General features: G+C 38.5%; 1 protein-coding gene and 1 pseudogene across 3 annotated transcripts; both read left to right on the plus strand.

Moving 5' to 3' along the window:
* Positions 1 to 420: 420 nt before the first annotated feature.
* Positions 421 to 20593, plus strand: LRIF1 (ligand dependent nuclear receptor interacting factor 1). 3 transcript variants are annotated; one of them, XM_069090396.1, is made up of 4 exons: positions 421 to 1076; positions 13752 to 15249; positions 16484 to 16738; positions 19259 to 20593. In XM_069090396.1, exons 1-4 carry the CDS (start codon positions 1009 to 1011, stop codon positions 19724 to 19726), a joined length of 2289 nt encoding a protein of 762 aa, XP_068946497.1. In that variant the 5' UTR covers positions 421 to 1008; the 3' UTR covers positions 19727 to 20593. The 3 variants fall into 3 exon arrangements, with proteins under 3 accessions (XP_068946497.1, XP_068946499.1, XP_068946498.1); XM_069090398.1 differs by lacking the exon at positions 421 to 1076 and adding an exon at positions 1349 to 1712; XM_069090397.1 differs by lacking the exon at positions 421 to 1076 and adding an exon at positions 13143 to 13453.
* Positions 8112 to 13979, plus strand: LOC138162877 (ras suppressor protein 1 pseudogene; annotated as a pseudogene).
* Positions 20594 to 22015: the final 1422 nt, after the last annotated feature.

Here is a 22015-nt window from a genome sequence, read left to right on the forward strand (position 1 = left end):
CTGAGTTGAAAGCACAAGTCCTTGGAAGGCTGATTCCCTGGGCTCTTTACCTACAATATCTGATTGCCCAAGTGTTTAAGAGCAAGCCTGCTGTAAGACAGCAGGCGGCGCTGTCCAGCAGGAGACAAAGGAGGAATTAAGAAAACTGAGGAAGTAGCGGGGATGCATGTTCTGGTAGACCAGAGCTCCAAGAAAACCCCAGTCTCTGTGGGAGGGGTCAAGAGAGGCTGAAGGGAGGGGCTAAAGAAGGGTCAAAATGAGCGGATTTGATGGGCGGAAACTTATTATAGCTCCAGGGATATCAACTCCTGGTCAAAAAGAAGGGGCAGAAACCAAAGCGGAAGCAGTTGTAGACCCGGAACCGTTCCTAGCTTCAATGCCTCCTCGAGAGTTTTCTTTTGCGATTATCGATTGATCCGGAAGGAGAGGAAGAGGAAATGATTGTCTATTGGCTGAACATGGAAGGGCGGAGCTCAAAAATCATCAAGTCACCACCTCTGACGGATATGACGATTCCGGAAATAGCTGTTCAAGCTGCGTTCTGGCTAGTTCCCTCGGTGGGCGTGGTCGCGAGGGCTGGGTCCACCTAATCACCGCCTCCCCCACTACCCTCAAAGCCCAGCCCCTCCTTTCCGCCACAATCAACCGGTCGCCCCCTACCGCCCCTACGGTGCGACCGGCTCTACTGTGGCGGAAGCTCCGCCCCGCTACTTCCCTAGCCAACTCTGACATCCGGGGCTTACGCCACAGCCCCACCCTCCTGGAGCTTTCATCCCTCTCAGTGTGGCCTTGGGCGGGGTTTCATATGCTTCACATCCACTTCCCGGGGGCACTGACTGAGGTCGCCCTAGAGGGTCCCTCTCTAGGACACGGAAACTGGCCCCCCCACCAGCGTTGCGGCGGCTCCCGCCCTTGATCTCGGCCCCCGTGCCGAACCCCCGGGAGCTCGCGCTCCGTCTGGTCTCTGCGTCCCCTTCCCGGGCCTTTCGCCCCTTCCCCATCCCTAGCATGTCCAACCTGCCGAGGGTCGTCCTGAAACCCCCCGAGGACGTTTCAGGCAGCGCCGCCCCGCCTTGGTAAGTACCCGGTTCTTCGGCTCCCCGCCCGTCTTCTGGCCTGGGCCGCGGCACTTCCCCCGGGCTTCCCGACCTCCCCGCGCCAAGGCTCCCCAGTGGAGCCCCGCCGACCCCGCCCTCGCAGGACCGTCGCCTCCGAGGAGCTCCGAGAGGACGGCCAACATGGCCGATGGCGCTGCGTGGCAGCGCGCGTGTCCGGCGCGGGCTTCTCGAAGATCCGGCGGCAGCAGTGGTGGCAGCCTTGGCGAGGGCGGGTCCCGCCTGGAGAGCGCGGCAAACCTCACAGCGGACGAGGGCCTTGCGCGTCCATCTCTGGCCCTGAGCAAGGGCGCCGCGGCGTCGGGGAGAAAGAAAGAGAAGGCGTCAGCCTGAGCTTCGGGGCCGCCAGAGGCTGCCCACGGAGAGCCAGCCAGAGCAGGGATGCTAATGAGGGGGAGGGCTTGTCCGGAATCGGGGTTTGGTGAGTTGGGATCGGAGGAGAAGTCCTCAGGGCGGTCGGCTTAGGCCACTCTGGAAGTGGGGACTCCCCACCCGATGCCAGGTGTCCAGGTGAAGTTGGCGCTGCCTTACCTGGCGGGCTTTCGGGTGCCTGGACCGAGAAGACCCCGAAGAGAAGATGGGGAAGCAGGCTCAGAGGTTCGTGCTTGATGGAGCAGGGACAGACCCTGCCACTCTTCTGACACCGAGTCCATTGTTCTTTTTAAGAGCTTTTGTGTGAAGAAACATTTCCCCCCTAAGTGATAGCATGTCAATTAAGTGGTCACCTGATCTAAAGAAACTGATTGTGAGTCAGGGATTCTTAGTGGAGATTGCTAAAATTTATGTGCTACCATAGAAAAGGTGTCGACAGCAATTAGAGGAAGAATATTAATAACCCTAGGGCCTTTTCCAGTATTTCATTTGATCCCTTACAACTCTGGGAGGTAGGTGCTATTATGAGCCCCATTTTACAGTTGAGGAAACTGAGGCAGACAGTGTAACTTGCCCAGGGTCTTTCAGTTAGTGAGTGTCTGAGGCTACATTTGAACTCAGGTTTTCTCGACTCCTGGCCCAGGGCTTTGTCCACTGCACTACCTAGCTCCATCAGCTGAGAAAATTATTGAAGAGGCATCACTCCAGAAAGACAGAATCACAGAAGTGATTCAAACCAAAAAAGTCAAGCTGCCCAGAGTTTTGAAATGGAAGAAGAGGATTCATACCTTGTAGGGAATTTGAATGGGAAGATCCAGCATTGATGTCTCTCTTTGCCGCTCTTGCAAAATGAAATCTTTTCAAGGATAGACTCATGGAGGAAGAACGCTGGTGATCATTTTCTGGTACTTAGGCTCTCTCCCTACTCAAGGATATTATGGGTAAAGGGAGAGAACCGTCATCTGTATATGGTTAGAAGGTAGCATGGAATTGGTCGTTATTATAGTATGATCTTGGGAGGATAGCACAAGTTTTGTAGTTTCTGCTGTTAGAAGGTAGGGGAGAAAATCAGCATTTACAAAGTCTCTGCTGTGTGCAGTGTAGGTGTTATTATCTTTCCTATTTTGCAGTTGAGGAAACCAACAACTTTAAGTGACTTGTCGGTGGGGCTCTGTGCACTCTGGCGCCCCCTAGCTGCCTCAAATTTGTGTGAGAGCAGAAAATAAGCTTTGGTTTATGACCTCAATATTCTGCATAGAGTCTGGAGTAGTACTTTTCATATGCATATTTCCTGAATGAATGCTCTTATATGCATAAATTTTAAGCATACTGAGAGAACAGGAAATTAGAAATACTGAATAAGTGCCATCTTAAAGAGGAGTTTTTTATGATAAGGACTATTTTTTTGTATCTTCCTAAAACAGTATTCTTTTAAAAATAGAATGTTCATTTACTCCTTTATTTTCCTTCTGTTGCACAATAGATGTTTTAAACTATGTTAATGATATGGTAGCGGAAAAGAATTTAATTTGTGACTCTTTTTAATTGTTCTTTGTTTTTTTTTTTTGTCTTTTGGAGGGCATTTGGGGTTAAGTAACTTGCCCAAGGTTACACAGCTAGTTTTTTTTTTTGTGTGTGTGTGGGTATTAAGTGTTTCAGGCCGAACCGAACTCAGGTCCTCACTCCAGGGCCGGCGCTTTACTCACTGCGCCACCTAGCCGCCCCGTTCTGTTTTTTTTTTTTTCTTTTTTGTTAAATGTATTTAGGATTTGTAATAGAAAAAAATTAAGCATTTTGCCAAATTAAATCAGGTTTTCTTGTATGTATCTGTTTATGACTGTTCCATTTTACTTTTTCACCTATCCAGTATTTTCATTGCCATGAAGAATTTGGGACTTTGTTTTTATTTATAAGTTTTTCTTTTCCTCATCCAGATGATTGTCATGCTTAGGTTATGTTATGAAGCTTAGACTAAGGCTAGACTTTGGGGACATGATCTGACATCATTTTGGAACCATTTGTCTTTTGTTTTTATTAGTTTTGGCAAGCTCTTAACTATTAATTCTATTTTGTTATTAGTTATGTTAAGAAAGGAAGATAAATCACATATGCAAATAAAATTTATCAAGTTGTATGTCTACCTCTTTTTATAGTTGTTAGCCTTTTCATGTATAAAAAACCCATCTCCCCACTTATTTACTAGTTAAAATTAAAAAATGAGAGGTCAGTGACTTGTCCTAATGTTACAAATCCAGCTTTCCTGACTGGACTTTATGAGACTGTCCATCTTCTTAATACTATTTTGTGTTTGAAATGAGGTGGTCCCAACGTCAGCTAGGCTTGCTTAGTTTTATGTATACATTTGGAAAGTGTTGTGAGGAAGCTAAATAATTTAAGGTTTTGAAGTATGTTTGGAATAAATTAAGTGTAGCCTTTTTATTACAACTGTTGATGCTCCTGGCTGCTGTCAGTATAAGGCACCATTTGAAACAAGCATAATTTTGAGAGCTACTAGTCTTTGTGTTCTAAGTCTTTTTTAATCTTTGTTTTTTAAAATTTATTTTACAAGTGTTAAAAGGCTTCTTGGACTTCTCTGGGATTCAGAGTCCTCATATGTAAAATTAGGAAAGACTGGAATAAGTTACCTCTTAAGTTCCATTCTGCTTCCCTGTTTTTGAGGTTTATGTTTATTTGAGGAAATATATATTTGATTCCTTTTATCACATATGTGTTTCACTTTCATTTTCAAGATTCTTCTCAGCCCATCATCAGGCAAAGTTCGTTTTTTTTTTAAACTTTAGCTAGTAGAGTAAGTAAATGTTTATGTGCTGAGTGTCAGAAACTGTTTTGCACTTCTGCAGGGAACACTGAAATGGATAGGAAAATGAGCATTGGCTTTTTGCAGTGATTGAAAGTAAAACTATCACAATTAAGGAGAATTGTGCCTTCTAGAAGGCACAATCGATGATATATTTGGAGCTCCAAAAGTGTACAACTTGAATTTCAACACTATCATTTAAAACAAATATTTGTAAAAAAAAAAATTGGCCATAGACCAAAAAGAATAAATGGGGCAGCTAGGTGGCTCAGTGAATAGAGCATTAGCCCTGGAGTCAGGAGGACCTGAGTTCAAATCTGGCCTCAGACACTTGACACACTTACTAGCCATGTGACTTTGAGCAAGTCACTTAATCCCATGTACCCTCCAAAAAGAAAAAAAAATAAATAAAAATAACCAAATATTTGTTAAAGAAATTATATATGGTATTTTTAGCCTCTGTACAGATAATAACATTTAGTTTCCATACTGTATGGAGCTTCCAGTCTTATGGATTGTAGTGACAGACACTTATGTAAGACAAGTGAATAAAACCTTTAAGTCAATATATAAATAATTAAAAAAAATTAGACTCATCAGTAAGGACATTATAGGAATCCATAAAGCAATAACATAATTCTAATGGTTCTCTGGAAGTGTTGCTATGGAAGTATTCAGTTGAACCAACATTATTGACTTACTGCTCTTTTAGGTCCTGGGGCCTCCTACAAACGAATTAAAATTTACAATCCCTGCTGTTAATGGGTTTATATTGGAAGTCACAAGAGGTCGCAATGAAACAACTGGTAAACAGTTAAGCTAAGTAACGTCCATGTGACCTATGACATTCTTTTCAATTTTAAGAATTCTTTGATTTTCTATAAATTGAATAGACAAGGTCTTAGGAGGTTTAAAGTTGAAAGAGACTATAGATAAAGGGATGGTTGGGGATGGCACCTTATATTTATTGCCTTGAAGAGAAAACAAGCTCTAATATGAGTGTCTAAATTTTAGAGCTTGAAGGGACTCTGGTCATCTAGTCTAATCTATTCATTTTATAGATAAGGAAACAGGTTTGCCTATGGTGACACTAATTTGATTCCAGTTCACCGTTCCTAGCTCATTTCACATCACTCTTTTTCTATTCCAGCTAATCTAGCCATTGTTCCAGAGACAGCATTCCGTGTCCTACCTCCGAGTCTTTGCATCGACTCTTCCCCTATTCCTAGAATGCTTATTCCTTTCTCATTTTTGATTCTTAGACGCGGTAGAGTTTCCTTCATGTCTCATCTCTGAGAAGCCTTTCCTGATCTTGCTAGTCGTTCTGTTTCCCTTTTCAAATTATCTTTTATTTGTTTATCCATAAGCTCCTCAAGGGCAGGCACTGTTATTTTGGTTTAGCATCTCCAGCATCCAGAACAGTACCTTACACCTGAACAAAATAGTGTTGAAAACATTTAATGTCCCAAAGTCCTCATGGGCTGCAGTATCACTGCATAAAAAAAAGAATGATATCCTTGGAGTGGCATATTTGGTATAATAGAAAAATTACTGGACTAGGAAAAAGGAAACTTGGGTTCTAATCTTCCCTACACAGTGAACTGTATGACCATGGCAATTTCAATGACTATTTCTTGCCTTCTCTGTACTTATTTGAAATTTGTAGCACTGGATTTGCTGATTTGTTTACAGTGTCTTCTTTTAGTGGGTTAGTGATTCTAAGAATTAAGACTTAGGGATGTTTAGAACCACTGAAACAAATAGAAGAATGAATGCTGAGGTAGGAGAACCAGGATTGTGTAGTATATTTGAAACGTGGGAGATTCCAAGTGGTAGAAGTAGTTACTGGTATCAAAATGTAGCCATGATCGAGGAAAAAGAACGGAGAAAAGGCTTTGGATGTAATCATAGCATGTTGTTGGTGTCCTTTTGAGGTTGGAGCATCAGTGAAATTGCTAGAAAAGAAGCATTGCAGGAGGGAATAGAAAAGCAATGGAAGTACCAGACAAATCATTTTTTTTAGAAGTCAGTCTTCTTTAATATCAGTCTTTGTGGTGGTCCATTTTCATTTTTGACTCTGCTCCCAAAGTGCATAGTGCCGCTGGGAGAAGGCAGCATAGACCCAACTTGTGCTTCATGAAAGTACTGGAGTAGGACCTGGGAATATGAAATGGCATAAAATGGAATTCTTGCTCCCAAGGGATTTACTGTTTAATGGGAGAGTGAGAATCTACATATAAAAAGATAGATAAAATGTATTTAGTTAAATTATTTTCAAGAAAATTCACTTCTCTCCTTCCTATCTCCCTGCACTTTGAGAGAAAAAGAAAAATGACCCCTATTACTGCATTGAACATATCCAAAAAAGAAATTCTAATCTGCACTCTTAGTCTCTCTCACCTCTTTATCAGGAGGTGAATAGCATATCATGATTTATCTGGAAGGATAGTTGGTTATGATATTGATCAATGTTCTTAAATACTTACTTTCTCTGTGGCTTTGGATAGGTCATTTAACCTCAGCTTCCTCCCCTGTAAAACGGGGATAATAACACCTCTCTTCTAGAGTTTTGAGAATAATTCTTGGCACATAATAGCACTTGATGTTTGTTTCCTTTATTCTTTCTTTTCAAAGTTGTCTTTACTGTATTGTTGTTATTGTATAAATTGTTGGCTTGGTTCTGCTCACTTCATTTTGCATCAGTCTTCCCAGGTTTCTCTGAATCCATATGGTCCTGTCATCATATTTTACAAGTGTGAAGTAGACCATAGAATTGTTTTAAATTTGCATCTCTCTAATTAATAGTGATTTAGAGCCTTTTATATGGCTATTGATAGCTTAGATTTCTTCTTCTGAGAACTACCTTTTCAGATCCTTTTTTGGTAGGGGAATGTCTCTTAGATAAATATGAATCAGTTCCCTTTGTATTTTAGAAATTGGAACTTTATCAGGGAAATTTGCTGCAAATATCCTCCCCCCAACACCGCCCCTCCCCCATTAACCAGTTCTCTTCTAATTTTAGCTTCATTGGTTTTGTTTGTGCAAGAACTTTTAAATTTTATTTAATTGAAATTGTCCATTTTACCCCATGTGAACCTCTTGTTTGGTTATGAATTCTTCCCTTATCCTTAGGTTTGACAGGTAATTTTTTCCTTTCTCCTCTGATATGTTTATGATGTTATCCTTTATGTCTTAAGTTATGTGTCCATTTGGAACTTATCTTGAGATGTACAGTGTGAGATGTTGGTCTTATACCTAGTTTCTGACAGACTGCTTTCAGTTTTCCCAAGTTTCTGTCAAATAGTGAGTCCTTGCCCCAGTAGCTGGAATCTTTGAGTTTATTGATACTAGGCTTTTGTGCTTCTCTTCATCGTATGTCTAATCTGTTCCAGTGGTTAATCCTTCTACTTTTTAAGCAATACTTAAACAGTTCTTTGTAGTCTAGTTTGATATCTGGTATTATTAAGTAAAGAGAGAAAATACTGGATTTTCTAAGATTTACATTCTTGGGTCAGCCAATAAGTTCTGTAGGAGGTGAGAGGAGGGATTGAGGTGAAGCATTCTAGGTAAGCAGAACTGACCACAGTATGTATGTGCAACAAGTTTGGCCAGTTATATGGAGAAATTATAATAGTTGGGATAGAGCTGAGGTTGGAAAGGGAGTGGAGGACCAGATTGTGGAGGGTCTTAAATGCTAAACTAAAGACTTTAAAATGATGCTTAAAACTGATTCATCTGTCAGTGGTATGTTAGATGGTTTGGTGGGTTTGAGGGAGAGCCTTGGAGGCTCAGAGACCCATTAAGAGATCACTGGGCTTCCCGGCTGATCGGTGCAGGACCCCCAACGCTGCCGCTCCCCACAGCCACATCCAAGTCTTTGAAGAAGCTGGTGGAGGAGAGCCAGGAGAAGAACCAACCCGAGGTGGACATGTGTGAGCGCGGCATCTCCAACATGCTGGACGTGCACGGCGTGTTTACTTTATCCCACATTACACAACTGGTTCTCAGCCACAACAAGCTAACAACTGTGCCTCCGAACGTGGCAGAGCTGAAGAATCTGGAAGTGCTGAACTTCTTCAATAACCAGATTGAAGAGCTGCCCACGCAGATCAGCAGCCTGCAGAAACTCAAACACCTGAACCTTGGTATGAACAGGCTAAATACTTTGCCCCCAGGATTTGGCTCTTTACCAGCCCTGGAGGTCCTTGACTTGACTTATAACAACTTGAATGAAAATTCTCTTCCTGGAAACTTCTTCTGCCTTACCACCCTGCGAGCACTTTATCTAAGTGACAACGATTTTGAAATCCTGCAGCCAGATATTGGGAAGCTCACAAAGTTGCAGATACTCAGCCTTAGGGATAATGACCTGATCTCACTGCCGAAAGAAATTGGGGAACTTACACAGCTGAAGGAGCTATACATCCAGGGGGACCGCCTGACTGTCCTTCCCCCTGAGCTCGGAAACTTGGATTTAACTGGTCAGAAGCAGGTCTTCAAAGCAGAGAATAATCCCTGGGTTACCCCAATTGCCGACCAGTTCCAGCTCGGAGTGTCTCACGTCTTTGAATACATCCGTTCTGAAACATTGGAGGGGTGAAAGATGGTGAGGAATCTAGGATGACTCTATGTGCCAGACACTGTATTAAGATTTGGGATTATAAGCAAAAATGAAAAAATCCTAATTCTTAAATAGTTTACATTCTTTTGTGAGAAAGAATTTAGGATACTTACTTGTGTGTATGTGTATACACACAGATGTATTTGCAAAGTGACGCAAGTTAATTTGGGGGGGGACAGAAGGTATGACTAATTGGGTGAACGATGAAAGACTTCAAATGGAAGGTGGTATTTGAGTTGCTTTAATTTGCAGTTCTCTTATTATGAATGATTTGGATCATTTTTTCACCGTTATTAATAGTTGGAAGTCTTCCTTTGAGAGCTACTTCTTCATGTGAGAATGGCCCTTGTTCTTACAAATATTGGATGTCAGGCTCATCTCAGAAATTAGCTGCAAATTTCTCCCTAGGTAACTTTTCCTTTTAGTATTAGCTGTGTTGGTTTTATTTCTGCAAAATTTATAATTTTACACCAAATTGTCTATTTTTCTTCCTTGATGTCCATCCCATACTTGAGTCTTGAACTCTTTTACTACTCATAGTTGCAAAAAAAATTATTGACCTTAGTCTTCTAATTTGTTTATGATATATTCACTTGGAACTTATTATATAGTATGAGGTGTCTGTCTAAACATTTGTTGCCAAACTGATTTCCAGTTTTCTCAGTAGTTTTTGTTTAATAGTGAAGTCGCCTTACCCAAGTAGCTGGAGTCTTTGTTTATCGAACACTAGCCTACAATGTTCAATTGCTTCTGTTTATTTTTTGACTTCTCTTCTTTTGGTCAGTGTCAAATATTTATTCCTATTACTGCTTTGTAGTATAGTTTCAGATCTAATACAGCTAGGCCCACTTCCTTCTGACTTTTTTAAAAAATTATTTCCCTTTTTTTTTTTTTTTGTGGTTTCTGTTCAACCACATATGGGTGAAGACATGGTCTCTTGTGGAATATTGCTTGAAAAACCTGTCACCTATTAAGGTCATAAATTTTTTTCCCCACCTCTGGTATTTTCCCTTCTGAAAGATACTCTTTGAATTAAATCCTTAATGCCTTGACATTTGTCACTCCAACTACACATCTCCATTTTCTATACTATTTTAGTCTAGCTACTTTTCTCCTCTTGGTTCTTTTTAGTGCCATTTCTATCTCATCTACAGACACATACAGGACTGTGATATTAGAGTACCAATGTGATTATTCTGCTTTCCTTGACGGTGAAAAGAATTTGCTATAAAAATCTTTGAAGATATTTTTCATCATTTTGAAATTTGTTTCCCTCCTTGCATTTTCATTCTTAAATACCTTTCACATGATCTTACATACTTGCCACACTCTTAAAAACTGGCTTTACTCTTCACTACTTCTCTATTTTTATGAGACAGTATTGCTCATAACCTTTGATTATGCAAGGTCTTTTCTTTTCATATTAGCTTAAATTCTGCTTTCATGTTGCCCTGGTATATATTTACCTACCTAAGTCAAGTATTTCCCAACTTAGATACTTTTAAAATTTTTGGTTTCCTTATTATGACAATTTATATTTGTTGAACTTACATTATTATTATAATTGATGTCTATCATTGCTCCCAGTTGTATCCCCCCCACCTTTTTTTGGTCTCAGTGACTTCAAATACAGTCCACAAGCCTTTACTAAGTGCTTACTATGGACCAGGTACTGTCCTAAGTGCTGGGAATACAAAAATGAATAGAACAAAAGATCATCCTTCTCTTAATGAGCTTACATTCAAATGGGGAACATATAATACATAAAAAGCTGAAAAATGGTGGTGGGAGAGGTACACATTTGGGGCTTTGGTAAGGCAAAATCCAGAGTTGGGAGTGGAATCAGGACAGGAATACAGACATGACTGGCCTGGGTGCTTTCTTTAAAATGGAGGCCCAGGGAGGAACTAGCCAGTCAGGAAGGGGCAGACAATACTTCCAATGTGAGAAGTCCAGGGGTGGAGTGAACTTCCAGGGTGAGGTGGCTTCTGTGGCATGGTAGAGATAGTTTTGTGAGTCCAGAGTGACCCTGGAGAAAAATCAAGATAAGTCTGGCCTGGACATTTTCCTCATATACTATGTCTTTTTTTTTATTCTTAGAAATTTATATAGATTTTGATTTTAATGAATTAGTATTCTGACTGTATAAACAGCTGGTCAAGAAATGATTCAATCATCAGTGAGTCATTTCCCACATATTAAAAGATAGTTTCATTTTTTATGATTTATTTAGTACTTACCATGACTAACACATGATTCTTTTCTTAAAGAAAATCTTCGTTATGTATAGCTGTTAGTCTTCAACGTAGCCTACAAATCTGTTCTCTTTCATTATTCCTGATTCATATTTTCGATAATATTTTTCACTGTCCTCAGCTATTTCTATTTTTGCTTTGAAGTCACTGAGTTAATACAGTATTTTTGAGTTGAGGGAGCCAAAGATTTCTGGATTAGTCAGTAAGCACTTATTTAGCATTTACAGTATGCTAGGCACTTTCAAATTGCTGGGTATATAAAGAAAATGTAAAAAACACTGTGTTTGCCATCAACTTCTTTAAAGTTGCTGACTTTAAAAGTTGAACAATAAAATTTGTAGTAGTGAGTAGGGGATTCTATTTCTACCCTTTTTTTCATTTTTTCTATTTAATTATATCCTGCCTCACATCGTTACTTAATTCTTTATTATGTCGATTCTCCAAAGTCTTTGTATCTTCCTTGAATGTCTGTACAGTGCTTCAGATAGAATATCCTTCTTTAATATTTTAAAGATTTGTGTTTTCATTGGTGTGGATGTGGCTTCTAGTGATGTTAATTATAACCCTTTTAGATACTCTTTTAGAGTTTCTGTAACAAAAAATTGATCACCTTGTGGCTTCTTTTGTGATAATGATAATGCTTTCAAACCTAGCTGGACTGGTCCTAAAGCAACAAACATACAGTCCATCTGTGGTCTCACTCTGAAGCCTTTCCAGCTGAATAGGACCTGCCAGGGATTGATACTCCACTGGCAGTTTTTTCAAGAACCAACAGCCACTCCAGACTATAAGAAGGAATCAGAAAGGGACTTCGGTGGAGGTTACACAAAACAGGTGCCTCTTATCATGCAATAGCAGACTTGAGAGTAGAAGAAACCATAGCAGTCATCCCATACATTAAAGTAATACCCTCTGTAACATACCCAACAGGTGGTCATCTAGCCTCCCTTCCAAGCCATTCCAGCTCTGACAGCTCAGTTTTAGAAAATTTTCCCGACATCTAGCCCAAATTTGCTTTTTTGCAACTTTTACCTATTGTCCTACTTCTGGCAAACCAAACAGGACTAGTCTGTTTCTTCACATGACAAACTTTCAAATGCTTATAGACAACTTTTTGAAGACAGCTTTCATGTATCCCATGAGTCTTTACTTCTTATTATTCAATCCTTATTTATTGGTCTCAGTACTTTTTCTATGTTCATCTGGGTCTTATAGCTTATTTACTAGCAACTTTGAAATACCCTTTAACAGTATTTAAGTGACCCTTTTATCTTTTAGCTTGTATGTGAATATTCTAACTTCAAAAGTTGTACTGATTTTTTACAAACAACACAAGATGGCAGCATTTCAGCGTGAAAAATGATGTATTCCTTCCAAGAATGCAACACAGCTTTTTTAGGTTTTAACATTTTGAATCTAATAAGGGCTTTTCAGATTGGAAAATCATTTAAAAATGACATTTTAAAAAATAATTCAACTTTATGTATTTCCATGAGTTCTGCTTGGTCTCAAAGGGGAGAAGAAATCGCTGTAAAGTTTCAGAGAATTAAGATATGATGTCAGGAAAAAACTAGCAGTTAGAGCTGTCCAGAAATGGAATGAATTGTCTTGACAGGTGGTGGGTTCCCTCTTTGGAGGTCTTCAAGTGTAGAGATTATGTTGTAGGTAGGGGTTCTTTTGTGTATCATTTACATTCAGTGACTTCTGAGCTTTCTTCTAACTCTGAAAAATCTTTGAAACTTAGCAAGGGTGGGTGCTGCTGTAGATAGGTAGATGGATAGATAAAATGAAGACAGGAATAACAATTAAATTCATTTTATTTCTTTGAAACACCTAATAAAATCATTTGGAATCAGGGGTGGGGCAGTGAGGATGGTGCCAGATCTTTAGAGCTTTAAGGCAATTGGTAATCAGACAAGAAAGCTATCCCAGCATTTGTAGTCTCTAGTTGCTAAGGACTGAAGAAAAATAATTGATGTATCCCATAAATCAGAAAGGAGATGAACTGGTAGAGGAAGGATCAGGAGTCAGTTCCAATGGAAAGGAGAGAATGCAAAGAAATCATCCAGTTCACACAGCTCTTTGTATGTCGTTGGCATTTAATAAATGTTTCTTGAATGAATCAGGAAGAAGCAGTAAGAAAAGATTAGAGCTACCACATTTCTGAGGAAGTAAGTTTTGGAGAAATGAGAGGAAAAGACAATGGGCAAGAGATAGTATAAATGGGGAAATGGATGTTTCTCCTGAAGACAAGACAATGTTGGGTAAAAATGTGTGTCTCTTTAAAATACTAAGATTTTATTTCCTTTTTCAGATCACATAGAAGTTTTGAATTGGAACTGACTATATCAGCTGGTTGTTGCTTCTATTTGAAGAATAAAAATTGTGTTTTTTAAGTGCTCAAATTTCCTTATGCTTTATCAGCTTGAGAGCTAAAAACCATAGGACTAAATGAAGAAATCATTCCTTTCAGAGATCATATTTACAAATGCTTCTGGTTTTTTTTTTTTAAATAGAAACATGTATTTTGTGATGTCTTTTATTCATTTTTATGTAATTTTTTTTTTAAGTATTGCAGGCTGCATGTACCAAGTGATTCAGACAACTGGCCTGGATGGAAAAAATCTTCTGAAATTGCTTCCAATTCCTAATTCCTCTGGAAACTTTATGCCACTAGTTCAATCTTCAGTCACATCTGATACTTCAAAGAATATATCAAATCCAGTTCATGTTACTATTCAGACTCAACTTGCTAGCACTCCTACAACTGCATCCATTCAATTTCCTGTTTTTCAGACAACGAATTCTGGAAACTATTTCCTTTCAAGAGCTGTTGATAAATCCGAAAATGTTAGAGGAGCCTCTGTGGGGAAAGACAGTTTGCCTTCAGCTCCAGCTGCACAGAATAATGCCTCGAAAGTTGAAAAACTGACCTTACAAAAAGTCCCTGTTTCTCCCCCAACTACTCAAGGTGACACAGCATACATGTTAGTAGATACTAAGAACCTGCCAGTGACTGTGAAGTCTCCTGTATTACCATATGGGCATCATTTACAGATTCCAGCCAATGCCGAAGTAAAATCTGTACCAGCATCATCTTTGCCACCTCCAATTCAGCAGAAAATACTTGCAGCTGCGGCTACAAACACCTCAGGAACAGCAGAAGCTTCAAAAGTACCAACTGTTATTTATGTGTCTCCAGTAAACACGGTAAAATCTGTAGTTCCTAAGACCTTTAAAAATATTTGTCCCAAACCTGCAAATCCTACAGAAGCTGCAAAACCTACAGTTCTAAACACTCCACAAACACCAGCAAAAAATCCTACTACAGATGTGTCTAATAATGAAGGCCAGAAGTCTCGAGATGCACCAATGAAATGGGTTGTACAAGAAAATCCACAGTCTTCCCCTTGTCTTGTTCCTGTCAAGTCTTCAAACAACATGGCTTCAAAAATCTTAAAAACATTGATGGATATGAAGAATGTTGAATCTAGTTCTCTAAGTATGCCTCCGTTATGTTCAGGCACTTCTAGTGGAGCTCAAGCAAAAATTACTCCCATTAAAGATAATGCTTTGGTTATGTTTAATGGAAAAGTCTATCTCTTGGCTAAGAAGGGGTCAGAAGTTCTGCCATCTCAAACTGATCAGCAGAATTCTGCTGCTCCTGATGCATCACCAAGAAAAGATGGATCACAAACACCTAATTCCAACTCTGTCACAAAAATCACAAATGAGGTTGTAAATATTGTTTTGGCAAAGAACAAGACTGCCTCTCTGAAGGAGACAAAGTTGATTTCAGATACACAGCTTGTTTCCGAGCTTGTTCCGAGTCTAGAGCAGCATAATAGAGTGGAATGTACTTCTCTTTCCGCCCAAAGTCCACAGCATGTTAAGCAACCTCTCTGTCTAGAGCAGTACAAAACCACGCACATAAAACTAAACTTGCCAGATGTGGTCAGTTCAGCGCAAAATGCCAAAAATGAAATGGGCATCAGCCACACGAAAGATTCTTCTGATGATACCACTATTACATCAAAACACTGTGTTTGTACAGATCAAGAACCAAAGGTAAATTCTCCCAAGCCAAGTATATGTCTAGTATATTTCTTTGCATGCATATTGAATTATTTTTTCTCCATAGGGCAATGATTGTCATCCATGTTGCCTTTTTCTCCCTCTACAGAAACACTGGATGAAGTACTGATTTTGAAATTTGTGAAATTATATTTTGTAGCAACCACTGGGGTTGAAGCATGCAAATAACCTGAGGGAACTGGGAGAGGAGAGTGTAATTGACAAGTCCATGCAGAACCTTGCAGTGGAATCACTTTTACCGAGTCCTAAAAAATAAGTACAGGCACTCTGTTCTGGAGGAGCTTAGGACTGACATTGCTTATTCAAAGCACAATTAGGTATCTTATATTTTAACCGTACCTCTGATTTTAACATTAGAAATAATCATTGTTGTACGTTTAGAATTATTTTTATCTTAGATTGTATTTTTTGAGAAAAAGATATTCTGTTGATTTCTTAAATTAGGGAGTAGGAGGAGGCATATCTCTTCTCTTTTTAGTCTCTGCAGGGCCATTCAGTTCCTCAGTCCTTGACTCACTGGTTGGTTCTTTGGATAGATATCCAGGGATACATGATTTAAGTGGCCCACTAGATCTACTCTCTGTCTTTGAAAGCAAATTCCCTAACTTTTCCTATTTTCTCCTCTGAACACATTTCCATGTCTCACCTAAGCTCAGCACTCATGAACACAACCATTCATATACATAACATTTTCAGTACTTTCTTTGATTTTCTGCCTTTCTCTTCTGTCATAGAAATTGTTGAATGGCCGGGGAAGTAGACAGCTAAGTTCTGATTATTACTTTCTAGGCTGGTTAAACCAGGCCAGCTTTTCTAGATATTTTAATTTCCAGACAGTGATGAATTAATTTAATATTTCTTAACTGTTGTCATTCATTTACTTTTTAATTTCATCTATAGTAGTAGTAGTAACAGTAGTGGTAGTAATGACCTGTACCTCTTTTGGTATAGAATCAAGTCAGACTAGTAAAAATATAATTAAATGAGAAATCGCAGGGGAGCTTTTAAGTTTCACACTGTGGAATTCAATTTTCAGAATGTGGGTGGTAGTGCAAGGATTTCCTGTACCTATCCTAGCCATTTAGGATTTTAAAGCATGCTGTTCTCTTTTATGTAAGATGAGGTAATCACTTAATTGCAGGTATGTTGAAATAGCTTGAGTAATTTACAGCATTGTTTATACGTTGTATTCTCTCTCTGATTTTAGAACCAGGGTGAGATGGCGTTTGTATTGGAGACACGTACCCAAAGCAGAAATCAAAAGGAATCATGTTGGAGGGAGTATGCTGAATTAAGAAAGAATTTTGGTATCACAAAAGATTTGAGAGTGCGCCTCACCCGAATTCCTCTGTTTGACTCCACAAGTTTATATTCCCCTAGCAATTTGACAAACAATATTTCTTCTAAAGAGTCAAACATTATTGTGGATCTAACATCTGGGGAAGAGGAAGAGAGCCAGGAGGTAAAATAATTTTAAAATGTCTTTTGTAGGTTCCAAAAAGGAACACAAATTTATTCTTTTAATATTCTTAAGCTTTCAGCTCTTAGGAACAGTAAGCAGAAAGTTCTTGCCTTTGTTTTTAAATCCTTGTCACAAAAAATAGACATACGCATCCTAAATTAGTTTTTTGGAAGAATGTAATACATATAGTCTTTTAATGTATGTGATAATGTACTTAGTGCTTTTTCTTTTTTTAATCATAAAGCTAAGAGAAATACACCTAGGCCATTCCCCTGTGTCTAGGCTGAACTGTATCTAAAATCATTTGTATAAATAGGTGATCATTTTTGTACTTAAATTTTCATGGCAGCAAATTGAGCCAAAACCTCCCTCAGTGAACCTTTTAGGATATGAAAGGCTTTTTGGCTCAATAACGAAAAGCTTTCTAACAATCATAGCTATCTACTGCTTCAGGAAGTATTATAGAAATATCAGTTATTTTTTTTTGCAGATGACATGAAACTAGAAAGGATAACTAATAAGTTGAGTGAGAGATTTCAAAAAAGTCCTGACTTACATTGCTGAGCTAGATTTTGAGTTTTTATTTAAGTTTTTATTAACAAAAACTTATTTTCTCTCCATCCTAAGTCTCACTTACCCTGCCCTCACCCCATAGGATAGGGAGAGGAAAAAAAACCCTTGTAACAAATTTAAAGCTAAGCTAAATAAATTTTTGAATTTGAGATGTCCCAAAAATAATCTGTCACATTTTATACCCTGAATCTATCAGTGGAGCAGCTTGCTTCATCAATTGGTTCTCTGGAATTATGGTTAGTCCTTGGATTAATCGGAGTTCTTACATTTTTCAGAGTCATTTTTTCTTTGCAATGTTATTCTTGTATAATTGTTCTTTCTGATTTACTCCCTTCACTTTGCATCAGTTTATACAAGTATGAGCCAGATTTAGTTAAGTGACATTTAACAGTTAAATGTAAAATCTTATAGTCAGATTAAAAGGAATGACCTCCATAAATACAAGTTGGGGGAGAAGCAGCTGGAAAACAGTTCACTGAAAAGGCTTTAGTGGACAATTAGCTGAATAAATCAACAGTGTGATATGGTCATGAGGAAAGAAAATAGGATTTTAGGCTGCAACCAGTTGTGGCAAGGGAGATAATAGTTTGACCAGACTCTAACCCAGTCAGACCACATCTGGAGTAGTAAGTACAGTTCTGGATGCTACATTCCAGGAAGTGAATTGACCAACAGGAGCACATTCGGTAGAGGAGGGGTCAGGAGGGTGAGGAGGAGACTAGAAATCACACGAACGAACGAATGAAGGTAAATGAAGATAAAGGAACTCAGAAAGTTAGTTTCAAGAAGACAAAAAATTAACAGGGGAATGATAATTGGCTTAAAGGGCTTTTGTGGAATGGGAATTAGCCTTCTTTTAATTGGCTTCTATGGGTAGACCTAAGAGTAGGAGATGGAAGGACTAGACAGATTTTGATTCAATGAGGAAAAACTTATAGTCATATCTACCTGAAAGTAGAGTGGGCTGTTTCAGGAGGTAGTGGGGGGCCCAGTTACTGCCAATTTTAAGTAGAACCTGGATGAGCACTTTTTGGGGTCATGTTGTAGAGTGGTTTCTTGATCCCTTCAAACTCTTGAGTTTCTAACCATATATCACATAAGATCAGAGGACATATCGAGAAAATGAAATAATCTGACCATCTTTAACATTTGAAGGGAAATGTATAAGGTTATATTCAGTTGTCTACTCTGCTTAGGAGCAGAGTGTCCCAGAGTAAACCCAATTCCTGATGATCCAAGTATGTTCCACATGAATGCTGGGGGAGGAAGAGAAATGATCATGATGACTTGTCATATTATTTTACTGCTTATTGAGGAATGAAACAATCATTCACATTCTCACTTTCATCTCTCCTTTTTCTGCCTTTCTTCATACTGTTGCTATCCATAGAAGAGGAGGAAATTAGATTAATTCACAAAATTCTTCTGCCAACACCATTATTTTGTGTTAGTCACAGTCATTTGAGTCTAGTATGAAAATATGGGCTAAGTAATTATTCTCTAAGAATATCAATAGACTGTAGCTTATCTATTGTGTTACTTTGTCTTAAAATGGATAATAGTTTTCTCCGTTCCTCCTATTAAAAAAGTAAACAGGAAAAGGAAAGAAATAAAAGCATTCTGTGTGGTGGGGTAGGAGAGGAGTTATGCCCTCTCCATACCACAATATGACATAGGTAAGTGAGACTAACAAGGTGAGCTTGTGGTAGACTAATAAATTCAGGTCAATTTAATAAGCATTTATTAAGTGCCTCTTATACTAGGTGTTCTGTTAGTCATACAGAGACAAAAAAGAAGTAATCCCTTTGTTGAAGGACTTTATGTGCTTTTGGGAGGAAACAACAAATATTTATTTGATTAATACACAATGTTTTCCCCTATTGTCAGCTGTATTAAACTGTTAGCATAATGTAAATAATACCATTTTTGTTTTCTTTTGGGATTTAGCTTACATTACAACAGAACGTGGATAAGAAAAGAAAAGCAAAAACTGTTATGAAGGTAGACTGTACCAAGAAGAAGAAATCTGGGAATGATGTGAACTCATCTATGGACACAGGAACTGATTGCCCCAGTCCTCAAATTCTTAACAGTATTTCACCTGATTCAGCTTTATTGCCACAGAGTAATAATAATAACCTCATTTGTTGTACGAACTCCACTGAAGAAAATTCTCCTGAGCCAGAACTGCATGCCCAAGATGGCCCCGACAGAGGTGCAGATAGTCCAGCCTCTGTTTCTTTTGAACAAGAACCTCCAGTTAGTCAAGACTGTTATATTGATGATAGTTTCCCCACGACATTGCCAGAATTGGATGAAACTATACGAGACGAAAAAATAAAAAGACTGAAGCAGCTGCTGAAAGAAAGAGAAGCAGCTCTTGAAGAAATTCGTAAAAAGATGCAACAAAGTTAAAAATGTGGCTGTTGACTTGAAGAGATCTTAATGAAGTGTTTATTTCTCCCCTTGTGGTTTTGTAAAAGTTATTTAAATGTACAGATAATCTGAAAGCTTTTTTTTATTCTAAAACATTGTTTTTTTCACTGAATTATTGAATATGTTTAAAGGGGATAAAAGAGACGGAAGCAGAACTGTTTGTTCTAAGTAGTTCTAGCTTGGAATACCTTAAGTTTGTCTTAGATGTGACTGTTTTTTGTAATAGGAAATTTGATACTTTTATATCATTTTAATTTGAATTTTCCAGTTCTAAGCTTGTATAGTTGCCATGTGTCTTTTGGATGTTAATTATGCAACAGTGATTTTGATAAGACTCCAGAAATCTTATGTCTGGGAGGAAAATATGACCTCTGTTTTTAGCTCTACCACCAAATTCCCTAGATAACTTTGGGAAAGTTGCTTAATGATTTATGTGGTTTCTTTATCTGTAAAATGAAGATAATGATACCTGTTCTCCTACCTCACTCATATACTGAGGATTGGATGATACATACATACATATATTTTTTTACTCCATGGAAGAAAGGTATTAACAACCACAATTATTAAGTGTTAATAGATTTTTTTTCTTAAAGATGAGGAACTTATATTTTGTAGGTTTAACCAGATTGGTTAAAAAATGTAACCGGACATTAGAATATATTGTATTCTTGAAGTAGGAATTTCAATTTTGAGTGAAGTTTCCTTTTTTTTTCTTCTACATACACCTTTTACCTGGAATGGAATATGAAACCTAGGTTGATTAGTAATCATTCTTTAGAGCATAGTCATTGCTTTGGATTGTAATAAACTTAAACATGTAGTACGTTTTTTAAATTACAAGAAGATATTTTATTGTTGCTGCTGAAGGACCTACTGATTTTAGAAGAGCTTCAAGCATTGGGAGAGGGGAAATACTGGAAGGTGTCATTTTTCACTTAGTTACCAACAGATCCCTAAGAGGGAGAAATGATTTTGAAGCCAGAAAAATCTTTTAAAAGGCTGAAATTAGTGCTTACCATCAGTCACAGGAGATTTCAGTGATAGTTTTAAACTTGACATTGAATAGCACTTTCTAGAAGTCCGAAATCAACCAAGAGCAACAGTAGAGTTAGGAATTGAACCTTTCTGGCCTCCTGTTTTCTTTCACCTGTCTATATCAAGTGAAATCTAAGAAGGATAATTTGTAGCCTTGATGAAAAAAATTCCAGTAACTAATAAGGGCTTAGGAAGTTATCAGGGGCTATAGAGAGGGAGAGAACCCAGAAGAAGAAATGTGAAGTGCAGTAGAAAGAATGCTAAAGTCTGCCAGGACATCTGGGTTTAAGTAAGTACCTCAAGTGTGTACCTTTGTAACTGTGAATAAGTCATGGAGTTTCTGAGGCCTGTTTCTCTATCTTTAAAATGGTGACTATACTTGCTTTGCCTACCATAAGGTCATGAAGAAAGTGTTTTGTAAACTTTAAGTACTGTATAAATGTGGTTTTAATATTTCTACCTTATAATTAGTTTTTGTAGATGAGAATAGAAGGGATTAGAAATTTTAATACCCAGAGAATCCAGTTTTTTAACTTGTGTTTTGTAGAGACCACAAATACCAAGCCTACTACCTCTGTGTGGCTCTAGTTTTTTAGTCCTGCATTTTTTATCCATTTATGATTGTCCTCTACTTCTTATCTAGCCCTGATTAATCTTTCCAAAGCCTCACAGAGTAGTGGGGGTTAAAGTTGACAACGATAGTCTCCATCTATGGGATATGTAGGTTTGACTCTGGGATAGAGTATATGAAAAGCAGACATGATTCCTTTGTGTTCAGTGAATGTACTTTTCTCCTGAATGAGGGAGAGAGGAATCAAACCAAAACTGGGTTAGATCTAGTTAGGGTATGATAATAGTTGGATTCCTGGCATTGGCGGATCTGCTGTAGCAACGGTGGTTAATGCCTAGTACCAGATTATTGGATTGTACTTGTGTTTTCTTTTCACTTAACCTTATCCTTAGGACCAACCAGGTGATTCTTAACCTGAAGACTTTACATTTCAGGGGTCCCATGGACTTGGATAGCCAAACAAATCATCTTCAATGTAATTAGTTCTGTATACTTTATTTGAGGCATTTAAAGACATTATGAGGACCAGCCTGAGAAAGGGCTCTGTGATACCATAAAAATAAAAAAAAGTTTATGAACCCCTGCCTGAGAAGCATTTGGAACATGGAAATGGTGTTTCACAAAATGCCCAGATGGTTCTGTGGCCTTTTATATTCACT

This window comes from Petaurus breviceps, unplaced genomic scaffold (genome assembly GCF_028583685.1).
Source record: "Petaurus breviceps papuanus isolate PSGF00001 unplaced genomic scaffold, PetGlider_PUasm1.0 186, whole genome shotgun sequence".
NCBI lineage: Eukaryota > Metazoa > Chordata > Mammalia > Diprotodontia > Petauridae > Petaurus > Petaurus breviceps.